The sequence below is a fragment of the Mus caroli genome, chromosome 1, assembly GCF_900094665.2.
Source record: "Mus caroli chromosome 1, CAROLI_EIJ_v1.1, whole genome shotgun sequence".
In the NCBI taxonomy this organism is placed as follows: domain Eukaryota; kingdom Metazoa; phylum Chordata; class Mammalia; order Rodentia; family Muridae; genus Mus; species Mus caroli.
In genome coordinates, this window is record NC_034570.1 from 52,341,149 (window position 1) to 52,360,748 (window position 19,600).

At 38.7% G+C, this 19,600-nt stretch overlaps 2 protein-coding genes across 6 annotated transcripts in view; one reads left to right on the top strand and one right to left on the bottom strand.

Annotated features, from left to right (window-relative positions):
- Fam126b (family with sequence similarity 126 member B) overlaps positions 1-8,717 on the bottom strand; it is a 65,720-nt gene extending 57,003 nt beyond the window's left edge. For 2 of the 5 annotated variants that reach the window (XM_029474959.1, XM_021166094.2), the window contains exon 1: positions 8,602-8,717. The gene's annotated coding sequence lies outside the window, so the exon portion shown is untranslated. Of the gene's footprint in view, positions 1-8,489; positions 8,561-8,601 lie in introns of those variants that run through there. The other 3 variants (XM_029474965.1, XM_029474949.1, XM_029474951.1) reach the window with 2 other exon arrangements.
- Positions 8,718-8,785: 68 nt separating this feature from the next.
- Ndufb3 (NADH:ubiquinone oxidoreductase subunit B3) lies at positions 8,786-17,965 on the top strand. Its single transcript, XM_021169029.2, has 3 exons — positions 8,786-9,055; positions 13,444-13,609; positions 17,690-17,965. The coding sequence occupies exons 2-3, from the start codon at positions 13,446-13,448 to the stop codon at positions 17,844-17,846; spliced, it is 321 nt and encodes a 106-aa protein (XP_021024688.1). The 5' UTR covers positions 8,786-9,055; positions 13,444-13,445; the 3' UTR covers positions 17,847-17,965.
- Positions 17,966-19,600: the final 1,635 nt, after the last annotated feature.

A 19,600-nucleotide genomic window follows, 5' to 3' on the forward strand; every position in this document is an offset into this window, starting at 1 on the left:
AACACACAGATATTAAATCAGAGGACAAATGCTAGTGGCATATAGACTACAAGAGAGTGACTCTTAGGACTCCGTTCTCTTGGGATTAGGAAACAGCCTTGTCCTTCTACCTCAGAACACGAAAAGTTAATTTCTTTCCATTTAATAATACCCTCCAAAAAGGTCACCTCTTACACCTTGTAAAACTGCTGTGGTAAGCAAAGGCAGAGTGCTAGCTATTTCCAATATACCTACAAATATAAATCTCCCCCCCCAAAAAACTTGCATAGACGTTTTTAACTACAACTGTTCTAGAACAGAGAGTATGTCTATTTGGTTTGCATTTCTAGTTCTTTCTTTCTTTTTCTTTCTTTCTTTTTTTTCTCTGTATAGCCCTGGCTGTCCTGGAACTCACTTTGTAGACCAGGCTGGCCTCGAACTCAGAAATCCGCCTGCCTCTGCATCCCAAGTCCTGGGATTAAAGGTGTGCGCCACCACCGCCCGGCACATTTCTAGTTCTTAATAAGATCAAGTACACAGAAGTTAATTCATATTAAGTGAAGAGTTTAGCAACAACAGGCAATCAACAGCAGACACAATAAAGAGGAAAAGAAGCAAATATGAAAAAGATTACTGGCTTATATACAACATAGAGCCCTACCCCTGAGCCCTGATCTAGTCTCTACACTCAACTAAGCAATTTCTAAACTTTATTTGCAATCATGTGTAATGAAAGACTAAGTTCTACTCATTAAAATCAAAGAAGTTCTGCATAGGGTTTCTAAAAGATTTTTCTTAGAAGAGGAGTATGCCCATTTTGTGTTTCTTTCTTCTGCCTAGAACTGGTCAGCTGGTATTACTAGGTGACCTTGAGACTGGAAGACACAGAGTATAAACCAGGCAAAAGGAAACAAGGGAGGAGCCTGGATCCCTAACAACTCTTAAGTCTATCAGTCCTACACTTATTTCTGATTTTAAAAAATTTAAACAAAGAAGCGAACTATATTTTTAGAGCAGAGGTTACTTGTTTCTTATCTGATTTTTATCTTTTATTTATTTTTTTGGTTTTGCTTGTTTGTTTGTTTTTTGAGACAGAATTTCTCTGAATAGCCCTGACTGTCCTGAAATTCACTCTGTAGACTAGGGCTGGCCTCAAACTCACAGAGATCTGCTTGCCTCTGCCTCCAGAGTGCTGAGATTAAAGGTGTGCAACACCACTGCCAGGCTTTCTTATTTGTTTTTAGCAGCCAAATACAATTACCAACTGGTAAGGAAGAAAGCTGGCTTTAGCAATAAATCTGTGGTACTAGGCACCTTGAGCCACTTCAGCTATGCCTCAATTGAATGCAGATAAAGTGTCAGTTATTTCTACTATCATGGAAAGGGCAGGAAGAAAGCAAGACTGGCTGAAGAGTCACTATTCTCTGAGGGCACACCACAATTACAATTCAGCTGAAGGGTTAAAGGAATCCAGTACACTGACAACTGTCATACTACAGCACTGCTCTCTCTCTCACTGACACTAAAGGTTCTGGTGAAAAGCTCACTACAATGACAGCTGTCATACTACATAGAGTACTTCACTCTGGCACTCAGTACTGACATTGCAGGTTATAGTACAGAAAAGAGATGCAGCTTGCAAAACTTACCAGAAAAACAAAACTGCAAGAAAATCAGAATTATAAATTTTTTATTGAAAAGATGTTTAAAAGTTGTTTAAGGAGCTAAAGACATGGGTCAGAAGTTAAGAAAACCGGTTGTTCTTTCAGGGGGTCCAGGTTCAATTCCCCTCTCATATGGCAACTCACAACTGCCTGTAAAACCAATTCCAGGGACTCTGATGCCCTCTGCTGGCCACCATAGGCACCACATGCACACAGTACACAGACATGCAAGTATAGCACCTAGGCACATATATAAAAATTTCAACTGACTCTGATTTAAACTTGAAGAAACACTGATATAGCAGAAGTTAAGGCTGATTTTCATTATCACATTTTTCTAATTCATAAAAATTCAACAAATCTTTCATGATTTTCATTTAATTCTTCTGCACTTGTATTTTAAACTTTAGGCTATTTTTGCAATTCTTTATTTTTGCATGTGGTATGTGTATGGGTCACAATGTCACTATGTATGTTGGTGATAAGAGAACAACTTTTAGGAGCAGTTTCCTCCTTTCACCTTGATGTGTGTTTGGGGACTGAGCTCAGGTCATCAGGCTTGGAGTTGAGAGCCTTCATCCACAGGGTCATCTTGCCAGCCCCATGTTTTTAAGTTCTTATTTGATGTCTTAGCAAAACTTTTCATAAATTCTTACAGAGATTACATCATTAATGGATATTTTCTGTTCACATTGTTCACACTGACCTAGGGCTCTGCAGCACACATGTCTATAATGCACTATTAACAAACTACATCCCTAGCCTCTAGACTGTTTTATATTCTTAAAGAAAATGGAACATAACCTGGTCCCTCTGTGGCTCACTCCAGACCTACAAAAAGGATTGCATAACCCAAAAGTATAAAACACAAATATGTAGTGTTTCATTGTCTTTAATCATAAAAGAAGACATCTGACAATCTAATAAGTTCAATACTGGGTATAGATCCAAAGGAATAGAAATCAGTATTAAGAGACACTGATATCCTGTGTTCATTGCAGTACAATTCACAATAGCTAAAAAATAACTGTCCACTAACTGATGAATGAGTAAAGCTCGTGATATCACTCACACTCACTCACACACACACACACACACACACACAGACCAAGAATCATTGTTATTGTGTTCAAGGATGGAATCTTATCATCAATGACAACACGGACAAACCTGTAGTACATCATTGTAAATGTTAGTATCAGAAAGACAAATATCACATGATCCCACTCATATATACAATCTCTAAAAATCTCATTGAAGTAAAGAGTAAAGCAGTGGTTACAAGAGGTTGGGAATGTAGGAGGAAGGGATAGGAGTAAGTTAGTTAATAGATACTGTTAATAAAGTGCAAAAATTCTGATGTTCTGTTCATAGTGAGATGAGCACAGATAACTGCAATTATCCATACTTCAAAAAGAAGCTAGGGTTTTGAATGTTCTCACCTTTTTTTTTTTTTTTTTTTTGGTTTTTCAAGACAGGGTTTCTCTGTGTAGCCCTGACTGTCCTGGAACTCACTTTGTAGACCAGGCTGGCCTCAAACTCAGAAATTCGCCTGCCTCTTGTTCTCACCATTTTATACAAAAGACAAATATCTGAGGAGTTGAAAAAGGTCACCCTGATTTGAATGTTATATATGTGTAGTGTGTGTGTATGTATGTGTGTATATATATATATATATATATACATATATATATATATATATGTATATATATCACATAGTACCCCATAAATTCATATAACTATGTGTTGATTGAAAAATGAAAATGGGGCAGGTGAGATAGTTCAGTAGGTGAAGGTACTAACTATTATGTCTAACAAACTGAGTTCAATCCTCAGAACCCACATGGTAAAAGGAGAGAGCCAACTTGCCAAAATTGGCCCTTCACCTCTACACATGTGCTATATGTGAGCCCACATGTATAAATATACAAATACACACTAAATAAATGAAATACTTGGGCCAGTATTCAGGACATGAGATCCTTACACCAAACAAAACTAAGTAAATGATAAAACAGAAGAAAAGGCCAATAGAACCAATTACTTCTGACCAATGAAATGGCTCAGAGGATAAAAAGTGCTTTCCATGCAAGCTTGAGTTTAATCCCCTAGAGCCCACAATAGAAGAAAAGAACTTCAAAGTTGTCCTACAACCATACACTTCCCCAATAAAAAGCACACGTGCAGACAAAGTAGTAAATCAGGTTTGTTTGTTGTTGTTGTTGTTTTTGTTTTGTTTTTCTGTTTTTGTTTGACATGGTTTCTCTTTGTTTAGTCCTGCCTGTCCTGAAACTCACTCTGTAGACCAGAACTCAGAAATCCACCTGTCTCTGCCTCCTGAGTGCTGGGATCAAAGGCCTGCACCATCACTGTCCAGCACAAATCATTTTTAAAAAGAACCAAGGATTTCTTCAATAAGAGGTAACCTAGGATGGCTTCAAGCCTATGTAACTAAACTCTGGGCTCATAGGTGTATGCAACCATGTCTGGTTTATGATGTACTAGGAATTGAACCCAGTCAAACATTCTATTGGCTAGGCTACATTTCCAGTCCCATTAATAAAACGTTAAAGGAAACATTACAAAGCTAGATAGAAGCACACTTGCAATCCCATCATTCAGAAAGCAGAGATAAATCCAGCTTGGACTACTAGTGAAGCTAACCCAAAAGCAAAAGCAAACAAGAAAGATAACATCAGGAGTTTAGCTTTAATAAGATGATAAGAGAGAAAATATAGCCATGTATGGCAATGACACCTGTTATGCCAACTTTGGAAAGGGCAGGATATTTATGAATTCATAAGCCAGCCAGAGCCACACAGTGATACATATCAAAAAATAAAATAAAATAAAATAAAATAAAATAAAATAAAAAAGGAAAAGGGAAAAAAGAAGAGAGAGAGAGAGAAATGAAGAAGTCAGCCACTCATGTGATGGACAATGGCATACATTTCTTGATGGTTACAGTACTCTACAGCAAAATGACTACCTGGTGACCCATCTTTACCATTCTATATCAGTGCCTTTTACCACAATATATAACTATTATTTTGGCAGCTAATCCTCAAATCTAAATATTTAGCTTTATAAATAATTAAATCATACCATTTAAAATATTACACATTTGAATTTATACTCCTTCCTATTTAGTTTTTCTAATATATGTCTCCAAATCTCTAAACATTAGTCTTAAAGTACTTAAGTTTCTAAACTTGACCTAGGTCAAGGTCAAAAGATTTGCAATTCTAAGTTTACTACATATCATTGAGTAAATACCTATATAATTATATCAATGTCTTATTGAAAATTATTTAATCAAGACAGCGTTTCTCTGTATAGCCCTAGCTGTCCTAGAATTCAGAAAGATCAGCCTGCTTCTGCCTCCCAAGTGCTGGGATTAAATGTGTGTGCCACCATCAGCCAGCTAAACTTGAAATTCTTATTTCTAAATTTTCATTTAATTCTAAGACAATATAGCTTTCTGACACATGAGGAAAATAAGATGAATAAATATCTTTTAATTAATTAGTATAGGACTACTTTGTAAAAAGAAATTGCTTGACTTATAGAAAGTGGTTAACTGCCAAGTAGAAACTAATTCAACCCAAAACATTCAGCACATTTTTATTTTTGGCAACTTCAATTCTGGCTAGAGAACTACTCTAGCTATGACATTAAATACAAACAGTTTATTGAGCTATAAAATTCTGATAGATTTGGCAGCTGGTTCACTCAGCTAAAGCTGCTGTTACTGGTTCACACCCTCAAGTGACAGGAGCTGAATGAGATTAAAGGCTCTAAAGTGAAGTTCAGATGTAAAGCAAATCATTCAGGGATTCCCCCTCCAAATGCATCTACCTCCTTCACATTCTATCTTTAAGATCTAAAGGGAAGTTCAGATAGAAAAAATATCTCTGTGTGTGCTTTTTTACGAACTAAAAAGCTTCCTGGACTATTTTAAAATCTCTCTCTTCATAGAGGAATCTCAAAATTAGGTCCAACTCTTTCATCAGTAGTGTGCATGTGTGGTTGTGTGCATGTGGTATGGCTGCTGTGTAGGGGTGAACATATGTGCAGGTATATATTATATAAAGGCCAGAGGTTGATTCGGTGCCTTCCTCATGCACTCTGCACCTTTATATACACTGAGGCATATTCAGCTGAATCCAAAGCTTGCCAATGTGATTAGGCCAACTAGTCAGCTTGCACCGGTGGGTCCCCAACTCTGCCTCGACAGGTGTTGGGATTATGGAATGGCCATCAATGCCCATCTGGCATATATGTTGGTCCTGGGGATACAAATTCTTGCATAGCAGGTACTATACCTGCTAAGCCATCTCCCTAACCCCTCAAAGCCCCCTCCTTTTAAAAACAATTATATTATGGCAAGCATAAGGAACAGACCTAGGAAGAGGAAAAGCTCATCAGAAGACTGTGGCAGCAAAGAGCTCTATTACAGTAGGTGTAAACCACCTTCATAGATTTCCGTGCCAGTACTCACTGGAATCCTCGTTGTTCTGGCATTAAAAGAACAACAAAATATTATTTTTGTTGACAGTACAACTTGGTTGAGGTTTCTGCCCATATCATTTAAAAAATGTTTGATGGAAAGCAGTTAACTTTAACTATGTAGTACTATTTTTTCTATAATAAAGCTCAGTCAGGCTGAAAATCATTCTAGATCTTAATTATTACAATAAGAAGTAAAAGCTGTGAGTTACCAGCAATGAAACAAATCAATACTAGCTATTAAGATAGACTTTAAGGACTGGCTGTGGTGGTGCATGCCTTTAATCCCAGTACTCAGGAGGCAAGGTGCATGGATATCTATGAATTCAAGGCCAGCCTACTCTACATAGTGACTGTCTGGAAAGAAAGAGGAGGGGGGCGGAGGGGAGGAGAGAAGAGAGAAGAGACATTAAAGATTATATTAAGAAGCAAAACGTTCAAGAACCATTTTGAAACAAGTAAAAATATTTCCTTACAATCAGTGTGTCAAATCACTTACAAATAGTTTTGACACTGAAATCTTTTAAAAGATGGAATCCCTATGATTTATAAATAATCATCCAGATCCTATTAGAAGCCAATTTGGGGCTGTTTTTTAAACTCTTTGGTAATTCCCTACTCAAGTGTTCAATTTATGGCATTCTACAATGACACCTACTGGCCACTGAAAATCAACCATTAGTTCTCTCAGAGTGGGCTGGTTACATAAGAGAGACACAGAAACACACATGCTCTCTCTTAAATCAACCTACCTAAAGGCAAATATTTGTTTACAATATGTAAACACCATATTTTTTTGTATGTAAAGCACTATAGAATTTCACCTAAAGCAAAATGTAAGTTTTCTTTGTGACCAAAATACCATTATTCTTGTAAAAAGATAAAAGACAAGCAATAAAACACCAGTATCATTTAAAATTTTTTTATTTAAAGCACTGACAAATACCTCAGTGTGCTGGACATTTCAAAACAAATACTAATGACCCATTTCTACTCAAACAATATTTTGAGAGAAAAAAATTCTAACTTTATATGTATATGTATAAATGTTTGTTTATGTGTGTTATGTATATGTATATATGTTTATGTATAAATGATTAATAGTAGAAAGAGATTACATCTTAGAAAGTTTTTCTAACATGTAGTTAAATAACAAGCCCAGAAAGACAATATACTTCCTGGATACATTTGTCCTCATCGTCTAACTTGACGGCAGCATCTCAGGCCTCTTACATTTTAATAATTTATAGTGCTACTTTTTAAAGAGTTTTCCAGTCTTTAAAGATATTTTTTCCAATGAGTTATAAAAGTAAGTGCCCTTCCACAATATTCGCCGACAGGGATTTGTTTTAGGACTGTATTTCACCATTCAAACCGTGGATTTAAAAGACTTTTCAAAACAAAATAGTCTTAAACTTGTACATAAATTTTATCTATGTCCATGACATTCAACGAGCTTATTTTTTTAAACCTAAGGTATAACTCACAACTAGCTTCCTAGACTTAACAAGGGAAATCACTTAAAAGTTGACACTCCTCTGCTAAGATTCCCACCTTATTTTCACAGTCCTTAACGTCCAAACATTGGGGGCGAGTAGTCTACCAATTTACTGTTCATTTTCTAATCTACGTTTACCTTCTTCTATAGATTTAAAAGGCTCTCCACTTTTCTGAAGGTTAAAGCCGCAAAGCAAATTCGTGTACTACAAAACACGAATCTGACAACATTCCTCTAAAGCTAACATCGTGCTGTCTCGCAACCCAAGTCCATATTTGGGATAAGCGCTTCGTGACTACTCTTGCCTTCACGCTGTCCTCCTCCTACAGACCCTGCCTCGGTAGAGAGAACGCTGGAGCCAACAAGAACAAAGTGCTCAGATACATCAATGGGTTGCAAGAGCTCTTCATCTACCAGGGTCAGTCGAGTTACTTGGAAAAATAACTGCCATGGGTTACATAATGTACAGCCACCAATTTCTAGAGCTGACCACCAATAAATATCTTTCTTCTCCGCACCGCTCCCCATCCCAGCAAACGGCCCTAAGAACCCCTAGGATTTCACTCAGGTGTCTGCAATACCGCGTCCTTCTCTTACCTGAGGCTTCTTGCAAGACATTCCTTCAGCCCTCACTACCTGTGTCTTGCTCCCGCCTCCTTCCCGCCTCAGCCCGTGCCACCGACACCCTAACGCCCTTGCTAGGGCCCCAAGTTGCCCCACAACATTCATCCCCAAGCCGCCTCGGCAGACGCCTTCTTCTCACGACCCTCCCGAGCTTGCTCTCAGGTCTGCAGGGCTTCGGATCCGCCAACAGTCCTGCTGCCGCCTCCCCACCTCACCTTCGTCAGCTCCCGACTACGGCGTCCGAAGCCGGAGGAGAAATTCCTCTTCACCCAGCACTGTGCGTGTCTCTCCCCCCCCCCCCCCCCCCAAGACAGCACCGCCGCCTACCTGTCACCCCGCAGCCTCAGGCTTCCTACCGCCACCGCCACCGCCTCCCGCAGCAGCCTGCCAACTGCAGCATAACAACCAGCCTTCTCATTGAGTGGGCCCACGCGCTTAATAACAGCCGCTCTCATTGGCTGCGCTATGACTTTGGCCCGCCTCTTGGTGCTCCGCCTAAAGATTCCGTCCCGGAGCAAGAAAAACACGGCTTTATCGTCCTTCTCCTCAATATCTTCTACCTCAAGCAGACTCCAGCTGCAAAGTGTGGGAAACAATCTCTACTTCCAGGCTCCTTCATGTCATCTCTACGTTGTCTGGGAGCCTTGCGCCAGTACCGGAACGTTTACCATCCTCCCCCATTTTCCTGTCGTAAGAAACTAGAGGAAACAACGTCCGTTTCCGGTTGGCTCCGGCTGTAAGGTTGAATATTGAGTGTCCCGGGAGGTCAGATTGCTGTCAGGTAATTTAGGGAGTTGGTGGGAGACTTCTGGATTACTCATAATCTAAACTTTATCCAGGGGAATGCAGAAGTGGAGAGGGCTGAAGGGATCAGATAAGACCGGGAGAAGATCCCGAACCTAGATAGGGAGCGCCGCTGCCAGGTTCAGCTGGGCTGAATTGAGGTGGATGAAGGATGCCTTGAGAATTATGATGGTTGTTAAATCCCAGAGATGTTTTAAACCGCCGCTACCAGATGCAATTTACTCCTCGCCTCCTGGCTTTTTAGGTTGTGTTTGAATTGGGTAAAGAACAACTCAGACCCGAAAATACTTAAAACTAGAAGAAATAATTGCAACGGTTGCTTCACAAGCTTATATTTTAAGTACGGTTTCCCTAATATAAGTGTTTACGACACAGTGCTTAAGTGAAAAAGAGCAAGTCACAAAATCAAGACTACTACATAATCCTAGGATTAAGGATTGGGTACTAAAGTAATAGCATTTCATTTGTATTTTCTCATATTTTTATGGTCATCTCAGTTTTTAAATGAGGGAAATTTGAGATACACCCTTGAAAACCCCTGATAAACTGTAAAATTATATGTAATGGATGTAACATTCTTCTTCCTTAGGGAAAGCAAGTCAACATTTCCCCAGTGCTAGTACAAGCCATCGTTAGTGAAGGTTGATCATCACCAAACTTTTGAGTTTACTTCTGACATAGGCAGATAGCATTTAAATTTTCCATAATTATGTGTTCATTCATGGTTGAATCTTTTTTTTTTTTCTGTTCTTAAACGGACAGTTCTAAAGGTGAAATAATTTCCTGTCGTTGAGCCCTCAGTGCAGTAGAACTCACTCATTCTGTGGAAGAGGAGAGAACCAGTTGGATTAGGTTGTCCTCTGACCTCTGCTTGAACACACACACACACACACCACATGACTTTAAAGAAATACTCTTAAAAAATAGGAGCCCAACATGATGCACAGGCTTGTACTCCTGGCAGTTGGGAGACAGAGACAGAAGGAGTAAGAGTTCAAAGCTTCCCTGGCTGCATACCAAGTTTGAGGTGAGACTGAGCTTTGTGAGACTGTCTCAAGTAAATAAACAATATTCTTGTAAGATAGGGGTGACTCCTACCCCAGTGATACAGTAATGTGTATAAACATATTCGTTGTCATGCACATTCAGGAATTTCTCTTAAGAGATAACATCCAATAGAAATGCAATGGAAGCCATATATGTAAAATTAAAATTTCTAGTAGACACTAAAAGTAAAAAACAAATTCATCTAACCCAGTATGTTAAACATATTTAAGCCTGAAGCCTGGTGTGGTTGCCTTTAATCCTAGCACTTGGGAGGTAGAGGCAGGTGAGTCTCAGAGTTCAACACTAGTTTAGAATACAGAGCAAGTTCCAGGACAGCCAGGGCTACACAGAGAAACCTTCTCTTGAATAAATATATATATTTATATATACTATTAATGAATTTTTCTACATTTCATGCGGTCCATAATGTATGTACTTTATATATGCAATATATATGTGTGTCTATCTATACACACACACATATATTGTTTTCATAAATATAAATACTTGGTCTGTATTTGTATTTTTAGGTTGAAAAAATACACTTGAAAAAAGTACTCATACACCCAGATAAGTCCAAATACACTTTAGTATTTTCTTATAATTGATTTAAGAGTTTGCTTTGATACTTGCTACTCTTCCAGAGGACCTTAATTGGGCTCCTAGCACCCACACCAAATGGCTCACAATCACCAACTATTTATTACTTCAGCTTCCAGGAATCTAATACCCCTCTTCTGGCATCCAAGGACACTCCCATGCACATCACACACACATACCACAAATAAAATCTTTTTAAAAAGAATTTATTTTGAAATTTAAATTAATTAAAATTCCCAGTTCCTTAGCTCTTTAGCCACATTTTAAATGTTAAAAGCTACCAAATGAGACAGCACAGATCCAGGAGAGGACTTGGTGGCCATACATATCTGAATGTCCTTTCACCCACCACCCTTACCCCCCGCACCCACCCACCCACCCCCACCTTGATGTTTGAGACAGGGTTTTTCTGTGTAGCTCTGACAGTCCTGGAAGTTGCTCTGTAGACCAGGCTGCCCTCCAGCTCAGAGATCCTCTTGCCTCTGCCTCCTGAGTGCTGGGACTAAAGGTGTGCGCCACCACTCCCAGTAAATGCTCCATTTTCTAGGTCATGCCAGTTTCTTGAGAACATTTGTGCTCAGTTAGTCTTACCACTTAGATATGAAAATGGAAGGCACACCACAGGGTGTTCTCTGCATTCTCCATCTTGCAAGATAGATTTTCGTTCTTGTTATATGAAAGAATAGAAGTCCAGAAGGACTGAGTGATTTCCCTGCATTTCTTAGCTACTAGTATTCATAAAAAGGTAAATTTAAACTCTTCTATCGAACATTCGAGATTTTATTTTTGATTTATACCTATTTTGAAATAATAGTAATTTTTGTTTTACATTTTGAGATGGGTTCACATGATGGTGCCCATTATCCGCCTTAAACTCGTGTGAAGTGGGCCTCCTGCCTTAGCCTCTCAGGTGGCTCTAACTACATGCATGCGTGCCTTCCTTCAGCTAAGGTATAATGTTTAAAAGAAAACAAAGACTCCTTAGATAGATGTTTATTCAACTTCATCTTTTGGAAATAACTATAGAAGAATTTTTTCTAAAATGTTGTAATTAGTTAGATAAAATATATTGGCTTTATTAAAGAAATTTGTGCAAGAGAAATGGGTATAGAGTTTCATGTTTTCCTTCAAAAACTTATATTGCAAATTAATATTTTGAGTGTTGTCTTAACTTGTATTTAGTGGCTACATTTTAATTTTTCAAATATGGAGATCTTTAACATAATGTTCTGTGATTTAACTTTTGGAGTCGGGGGCGGGCAGTGTTTGATACAGGGTTTCCTCTGTGTAACAGAGCCCTGGAATTCCACCTGTAGACCAGGCTGACAAAGAACTCACAGAGATTCACCTGCCTCTGCCCCTCAACCGCTGGAGTTCAAGGCATGTATCACTATGCCCAGCTGATTTCTTTACATTTTTATAAATTTTAAGGTTTGGTTAATTCATTAGTTATTGTGTTCATTTTTTTCCCTTATCCTACTATTACTGTTTAATGAAATAAGCATTTCATATAGTGTCTTCAGCATATACTAATAATTCTTATTTTTTTCTGTTTTGTAAAATCCCATTTTGAAAGATCCTGTCCTACTGTTGGACTCCTCCTCCTATTAAGTGGAGATATAATGGTAGAATTTTTTTGGGTTTGTTTTTACTTCTGGAGAGCAATGATTATAGAAATCCAACTGCTACCCTTATATGAGTACTACTATAGCACTGTTCATACCCTGGAATTTTAAATTCATAGCAACTTAAATGAGGACTAAGATAAAGTTTATTTTTACACTAGCAAAACAAGCTGCAAAATAACAACCATTCATACTCTATTTACAAAGGTAATTTATTAAGAAGGTGTCTGCAAAGAAAATTTAAAAAAGGGAAAAAAAAAAAAAAAAGGTGTCCTCAGGTGGAATTGGTCAGTACTTGAGCTAGTACACTCCAGCACGGCGCCTGTTTTTTGAGGCCCGTGAGCTAATAGTGTTTGTGCAGTTGAACTTGAACAGCCATTTCCATGCTGTGTACAGAATAGTGGCCTTGAGTTCCAGGTAGGCAAACTGCTAACCTCTAAAAAGAAATTTCATTTTTCATCAAAAGACCTATATCATAACTATTTTAGTTATTTAGTATACTTTAGATTTTACCAGTAAATCTTGCTGAAAACACCCCTCCTATCCTCAATTTTACCTCTTTTGTCCACAAGAACCAAAATATTTATTCTCTGGTTCTTTATAGAAAATGTTCATGTACTCTTGTATATCTAAAATGATTAATATATATTTTTGAAGAACTAGCTAAAGAAAGATAACAAAACCTCATGTACTCTTTTCTGCATATACTTGCAGTAAGACTAAGGAGAGGAGACGTAACCGTTCTAGGCATTACTAGGAGGGACTGCAGAAGCCAAGCACGAGGGGAAAGTACTAAGTGTGCTGTCCAGTAGCTGTCTTCTGACCTTCAGAAGGGACTGCCTGGAGTCTCATGGTCTTCATCTATAAAAGGGTTTTTTATTTACTTTTATAAAATTTTGTAAAGTTTTTACTTTTTGTAAAAGCTTTCTAGTCAGATTTTCAAGAATGTATCTTTTCAAAACATTTCACTTGAAACATAGACATCAAACTTGGCTCTTGGGTATCTATAGTCTCTCATTCTCCCTCCCCCTCCCCCTCCCTCTCCCCCTCCACTTCCCCCTCCCCCTACCCCTCCCCCGTCCCTCTTCTGTAGACATGGCTGCTGGACACGGACATGAACATGGACATGAACACGGACACGGACATGGCCATGGTAAAATGGAACTTCCAGATTACAGACAGTGGAAAATTGAAGGGACGCCATTAGAAACGGTGCAGAAGAAGCTTGCTGCCCGAGGGCTGAGGGATCCATGGGCTCGGTAAGATGAGTCTAGAAATGTCTTCTCTCTTTTAAATGACTTTTATTTATTTGTGTACTGGGGCAGGCAGGAGGGTAGGCATGTATCTGCCACAGTACAAGTGTGAAGATAGAGACTACTCAAGGAAGGGAGTCCTGTCCTACCACAGGGGTCCTGTTGCAGGCTTGGCAGCCAGGACCTTTGCCTACTGAGTCTTCTCCCTGGTCCAAATCTAGTTACTTAGACTATAGAGTATAGAGAATGTGCCCCACCTTGTATCCTGGAAAGTGGCTTCTCTGTTTCCCGGGTGGTTTCTTTCCTGGAGCTTTCTGCATTAGAATCCTGTGGGATATGTCTTTTGTCCTTGCTTTTCACTTGATGATGTTGTTTTGCGCAGGCAAGGGGAGCTGAGTTTTCTCATTTATTGGGTTTGGTTTTAAGTGCCGAGGGATGAAACCCATTCTAGAAAGCCTGTCTTCTGCAGCCTTTTTACTTTTTACACATGTTGCTGTTTTTCATATCTAAATATAGATACCACATTTTGTTTACCACAGTAGCCATTCAAATTATTTCTAGCATTTGTGTTTTATTATTAGTAAAGTTGCTACAACCATTCATAAGTCTGTATGGATATATCTTTTCTTTTCTCTTGGTTAAATACTTAAGAATGGGATTTCTGGCCAGGCAGTGGTGGTACATGACTTTAGTCTCAGCACTTGGGAGGCAGAGGCAAGAGGATCTCTGTAAGTTGAGGCCAGTCTGGTCTACAAAGTAAGTCCTAGGAAAACCAGAGCTACACAGAGAAACCTTGTCTTAAAAAAAAGAATGGGATTTTTGGATTATATGATAAATCTATGGGTCTTTTTAAAAGAACTGCCAAACCATTTTCTAAAGAGATAGTAGTACCATTATTACCCATTCCTACCAGCAGAATTTCAGCTGCTGAAATTCAGCTGCTTAATGGTCTCTTCAGTACTTAGTGTTTTTAGTCTTTTAACTTCAGCCATTCTAACACCAAACCTGGTTGTGCATGCCAGTAATCTCAGTCATTGAAAGGTAGAAGTTGGAGGATTAGAATTACAGCCTTGTATCAAACTGGAGGCCACTGTGGGCAATATAAGAGCTAATCTCAGAACCTGAAAGAAGCCTTCTAGTAAATATGGTGGCAGAACCCTGGTGTGGCTTTCCTACCCATTGCCGTGACTCCAGTGCTTGCGTTGGTCATTCTGTGCACACATCTGTGAGGTGTTTGGTTGGGTTTGGTGCAGTATATCCTTGAACCTTTTGACCTCTTGTTATGAGTTTTAATAGTTCTTTATATATTTTGAAAATAAGCCCTTCATCATATATAAATTTTGTAAATGTTCATTCCCAGAATATATGACCATATATAACCTGCCTTTTCATTTTCTTAATGTTTTAAATTTCAATAAATTCCCAGTTAAGTTTTCTTTTGTCACTATTTCTTTTGTATCTCATCTAGGATTTTATCCTATATTTTCTAGAAACATTTTATTATTATTATTATTCTTTTTGAAACAGTTATGTGTCTAACCCAAGCCAGGTGTAGACTCAGAATTTTCCTGTCTTAGCCTCCTAAGTACTGGGTTTCCATTATCACATGTAGCTTATGGTTTTCTTAAAATGAGGTATGATTATTTATTTTGAGTTAATTTTTTATTTAAAAATATATGTATTTTTGTATATATGGGTATTTTGCCTGCTTGTATATGTGTGCACCACATGTGCATCTGGTACTTGCAGAGTTCAGAAGAAAGTGTTTGATCCTCTGAGGCAGGAGTGACAAACCTCCTGTGTTTCCTGTGTATGTAATCTGGGTCCCATGGAAGAGCAACCAGTGCTCTTAACTACTGAGCATCTCTCCAGTACCTTGAGTTAGTTTTTGAAGAAAGAATGGAAGCAAATATTACAGGTGGCTATCCAGTGGTTCAGAACCATTTATTAAAAGATTATTCTCCACTGAATTAATTTGATAAATATGTCAAAATCAATAGACCAGCTCTATGTGGTCTATTTCTGGACTCTTATTTTGTTTCCCTGTTTAGTATGTCTACACTTAGATCCAGTGCCACAGCTTGAACAGAGAGGTGGACGGCCTCCAGTTTTCTTGCATTGGTTTAGCTATTCTGAACCTTTATTTGCCTATAAATTTTAGTTCATACTCATCAATTTCTACAAATGTCTGACTTGGATTTTAATTGGGATCTCATTCACTATTTTACAAAAATTTAGAATGTGAATCTTTTCCATGTTTATATTAAACTCACATTTGTTTGGAGATAATTTAGGACTTTTAAATAATGACTTTTTTAGCACACAAGTGACTTACACCGTTTTGAAATTTAGACAGTGTTTTCTTGCTTTTTATATATCTCTTGAGCATATCACTGAGTTCATGTTTGTGGTACTATTATTGTAAGTCGCATTTTAAATCCCATGTTTCAGCTGGGCTGTTGACAATTCATTTTCACATAATGATTTTATATCCATTTATTATTTAGCTAAACTTTTATTCTAGCTAAATTTTTACTCTAGTAAATTTTCTTATACGTCCCTTAAATTTTCCTTTGTATAATGGTCATTTTGTCTACAGAGATACCATTATTTTGTCAGCCTGTAAATTTTTGACATTTTTTTCCTGGTGGTTTTACAGTGGAGTCTCAGTTAATCCTAAACAGTGAGCTTGTGCCCTTCAGCTTTCTGAGTATTGGGACTATAGGGATGTGCTGTAACTCCCAACGTTTCCTTTCTTTTTAAATCAGTCCTGCCATATTGTCCCAGCTGGTTCTTAATTCCTGGCACAGTCTTTGTCTTACATGAGTCTCCTGAGTCGCCAGGCTGCAGAGACTTGGAACATACCATGCTTTTTATTATTGTTGGTTGACAGATTTTTCTGCATTTCTTCGTGACATGTCATTTTTGTTTGTACACTACTGGTTTTAATTTTCTAAAATTTTGTTAAGAATATGCAACAGGTCTGGTGTGGTAGTACACGTCTTTAATGCCAACACTTGGGAGGCAGAGATAGGTGGATCTTTGTGAGTTCAAGGTCAATCTGGTCTACAGAGCAGATTCCAGAACTCAGTGAGTTCTAGAATCCCACAACCTGAGCTACTCCTAACATCTTGGTGTGGTTTTGGCATCTAAGCTAGTTAGATTTGTTTCCATACTTTCTAGTGAGACGGGGTCTTTTGTTTTTGCTTGTTTGTTTGTGTTTTGTTTATTTTGCTCTGTTTTAGGTCTTTTGTCCCCATAAAGTGATTTTTTTTCTGACTAATTTAGATTATATATGCAAGAATACACATCTCCCTATAGCTGTCAGCTTTCTCTTTCTCTGTCTGTTCTGCATATTCAGAAGAATTTACCAGAACAGGAGCTCAGTCTTCTGGAGCACAGGGTGTATGGCAAGGGAAGGCTGTGAGCCTCTTGAAGAGTAGCAGTAATGTCAGCTGTGTGTCCTTCTGTGTTGGAACGCACTGCGCACAAGCATTTTATATTCACCACTGTAGTATAAGGTGGAGAACAGTCAACTTGGAGAGGAGGACTACTTCATATTTTATAGTGAAACTTGCTCATAGATTTTTAATTATCCTATGCCAAAAAAAGAAAAAAAAGCCCATTTCTACTATGACCTACAGTATTAAATAGTGTTGCTTTGGACCAGGTGTGATGGTTCATGCCTATAGTCCTACAATTCAGGTGGCTGAAGCAGGAGGATTGCCACAAGTCAGAGGCTAGCCTAACCTATACAGTGAGACCCTATTTCAAAAGCACAGAGAAAACAATGTTCCCAGCACAGTGGTTCATGTCTTCAATCCCAGCACTTGGGATACAGAGGCAAGGAGATGATTGTTAGGCCAGCCTGTTCTACATGAGTTCCAGGACAGCCAGGGCTATGTAACAGGACTGTATTTCAAAAACAAAACAAAACAAAACCCTACAAACAAAAAATCACCACCAAGCAAAAAAGAAATACTAATGTAGCATTTAAGTATTTAAAGAAGAAAAGGAAATGTATTTGGCTGGGTGAATTAATGTAAATTGTATGTGGTTATAATGTTTCTTATCTTATTCTTTCAGCAATGAGGCTTGGAGATACATGGGCGGCTTTGCAGGCAACATCACCTTCCCAAGCGTAATATTAAAAGGATTCAAATGGGGGTTTGCTGCGTTTGTGGTAGCTCTGGGGGCTGAATATTTCCTGGATTCCCAGAATGGTGATAAGAAACATCACTGAAGAGAGTGCCTTGTGACGTCTCTTTCATAAAAATAAGATTCTCTCACTGTAGCATTCTTGGCTGTGTGTTTGTCCTTGAAAGAATATTAGTATGGTTTAATAAAGTAAGAAAAACTGTTGTTTTTGTAGCTCTTAAATAAAATTAAAAAGAAAACTGTAATGTATGTCCATTTAACCTCAGCACTTGGAAAGCTTAGGAGGAAGGGTCATTGTCAAGGTCAGCCTAGGCTGTATGGTAAGACTGTCTATATATGTATACATGCATAGTGGACTTTGTTTGGATTGATGGGTTTTGGAGGTACCAGCAATGGTGTGTTCTGCATATAGCAGGCAGCTACAAAATTTAACAGCACAAATGTATGTGTTCTAAGAGGGCTTTTTTTTTTTCTGCATTTGTGGTAGCTTTGGGGCTGAATATTTCCTGGCTTCCCAGAATGGTGATAAGAAGCATCACTGAAGAGAGTGCCTTGTGATGTCTCTTTCATAAATATAGGATTCTTTCAGTGGAGCATCCTCAGACCCAGTGAGTGCAGCTAGTAGTGCCTGTATGTGCACAGGTATAAAGCCGTCCACTGGAACTTAGACAGGTTACCAGCAGCCACACCCAAAGGAAACATGACTCTCTCCCCGAGTAGACACTAGTTGCCAATACTTCCTTGGCTACAGTTTAGGCTTCACAAGCCTCTCCACTATCTATGATGGAATGTAGGCTGGCTAAATCGTATGCAGGTAACCACTGTGCAACAACTACATCACACCTGGAAGACAGCATTTTATAGCATTCTTTCCTATCTTGTTCCTACACTCTTTCTGCTCCCTCATGCATGATATTCCCTGAGCTGCGTGTGTCTACCTGTCATCTGTCTGTGGAGTGTTTGATATAGATGTCCCATTTAGGGCTGAGCACTTAAGTTATTTATCTCAGCATTTTGACCAATCAGTAGTTTTTATATTGATTGATGATAGCTGCAAAAAACCAAAACCAAAACCAGAAAACAAAAAAACTCTGACCAAAGTTGAGAGTAATGATAATTTATGAATGCACGTGTAAATATGTAACAGGCAGTTTGACAAATGACCATTTAACAAAACGATGGTAGTAAGTTCCCTCCTTGAGGCTTCTAACCTCCAGAGTCATGGCTTGACCAGGTTTGCAGTACTAAGCCTGAATTCCCTCCTGTAGAGCAGGCCTCAAATCCAAACAAAGTGTTGCTTACCCCAGGATGGTCATGCCATGATTACAGCAGTGGCCACGTCCTGCTCGGGAGATCCAGATTCTAGCATGCAGGGTTCAGTGCTGGTTAAGACCACTGCTATCTTTTCTGCCTCTAGGTTTTTGAATTGGAGTTGGTCTTGCTATTTAGAGGGGCATCCTGCCATCCATTTCCTTGTGACATGCATATGCATTGTGTTCATTTTTCTTTATTCTATTTTCTTCTCTGAATCCTCGTTCTTGCACTGTGCAGGGGGATGGGGGAGACTTGTTCACTCTGGCTTTTTGTACTAAGGAACTAATTCCATTTGTGACTACTATATCCTCATGGTACCAACATGAAAACCCTGACACTAATAAACTGGACATTTCCCCATGTTAACTCTTTAACATTAAGTTACCAGTTAAGATTGAGAGGCTGGACAGATGGCTCAACAGTTAGAATCATTGGGTGTTCTTCCAGAGGACCTGAGTTTGATTCCCAGTATCTACAGGAAGTACAACACCCTTTTCTGTCTTCCACGGGCACCAGGAATGTATG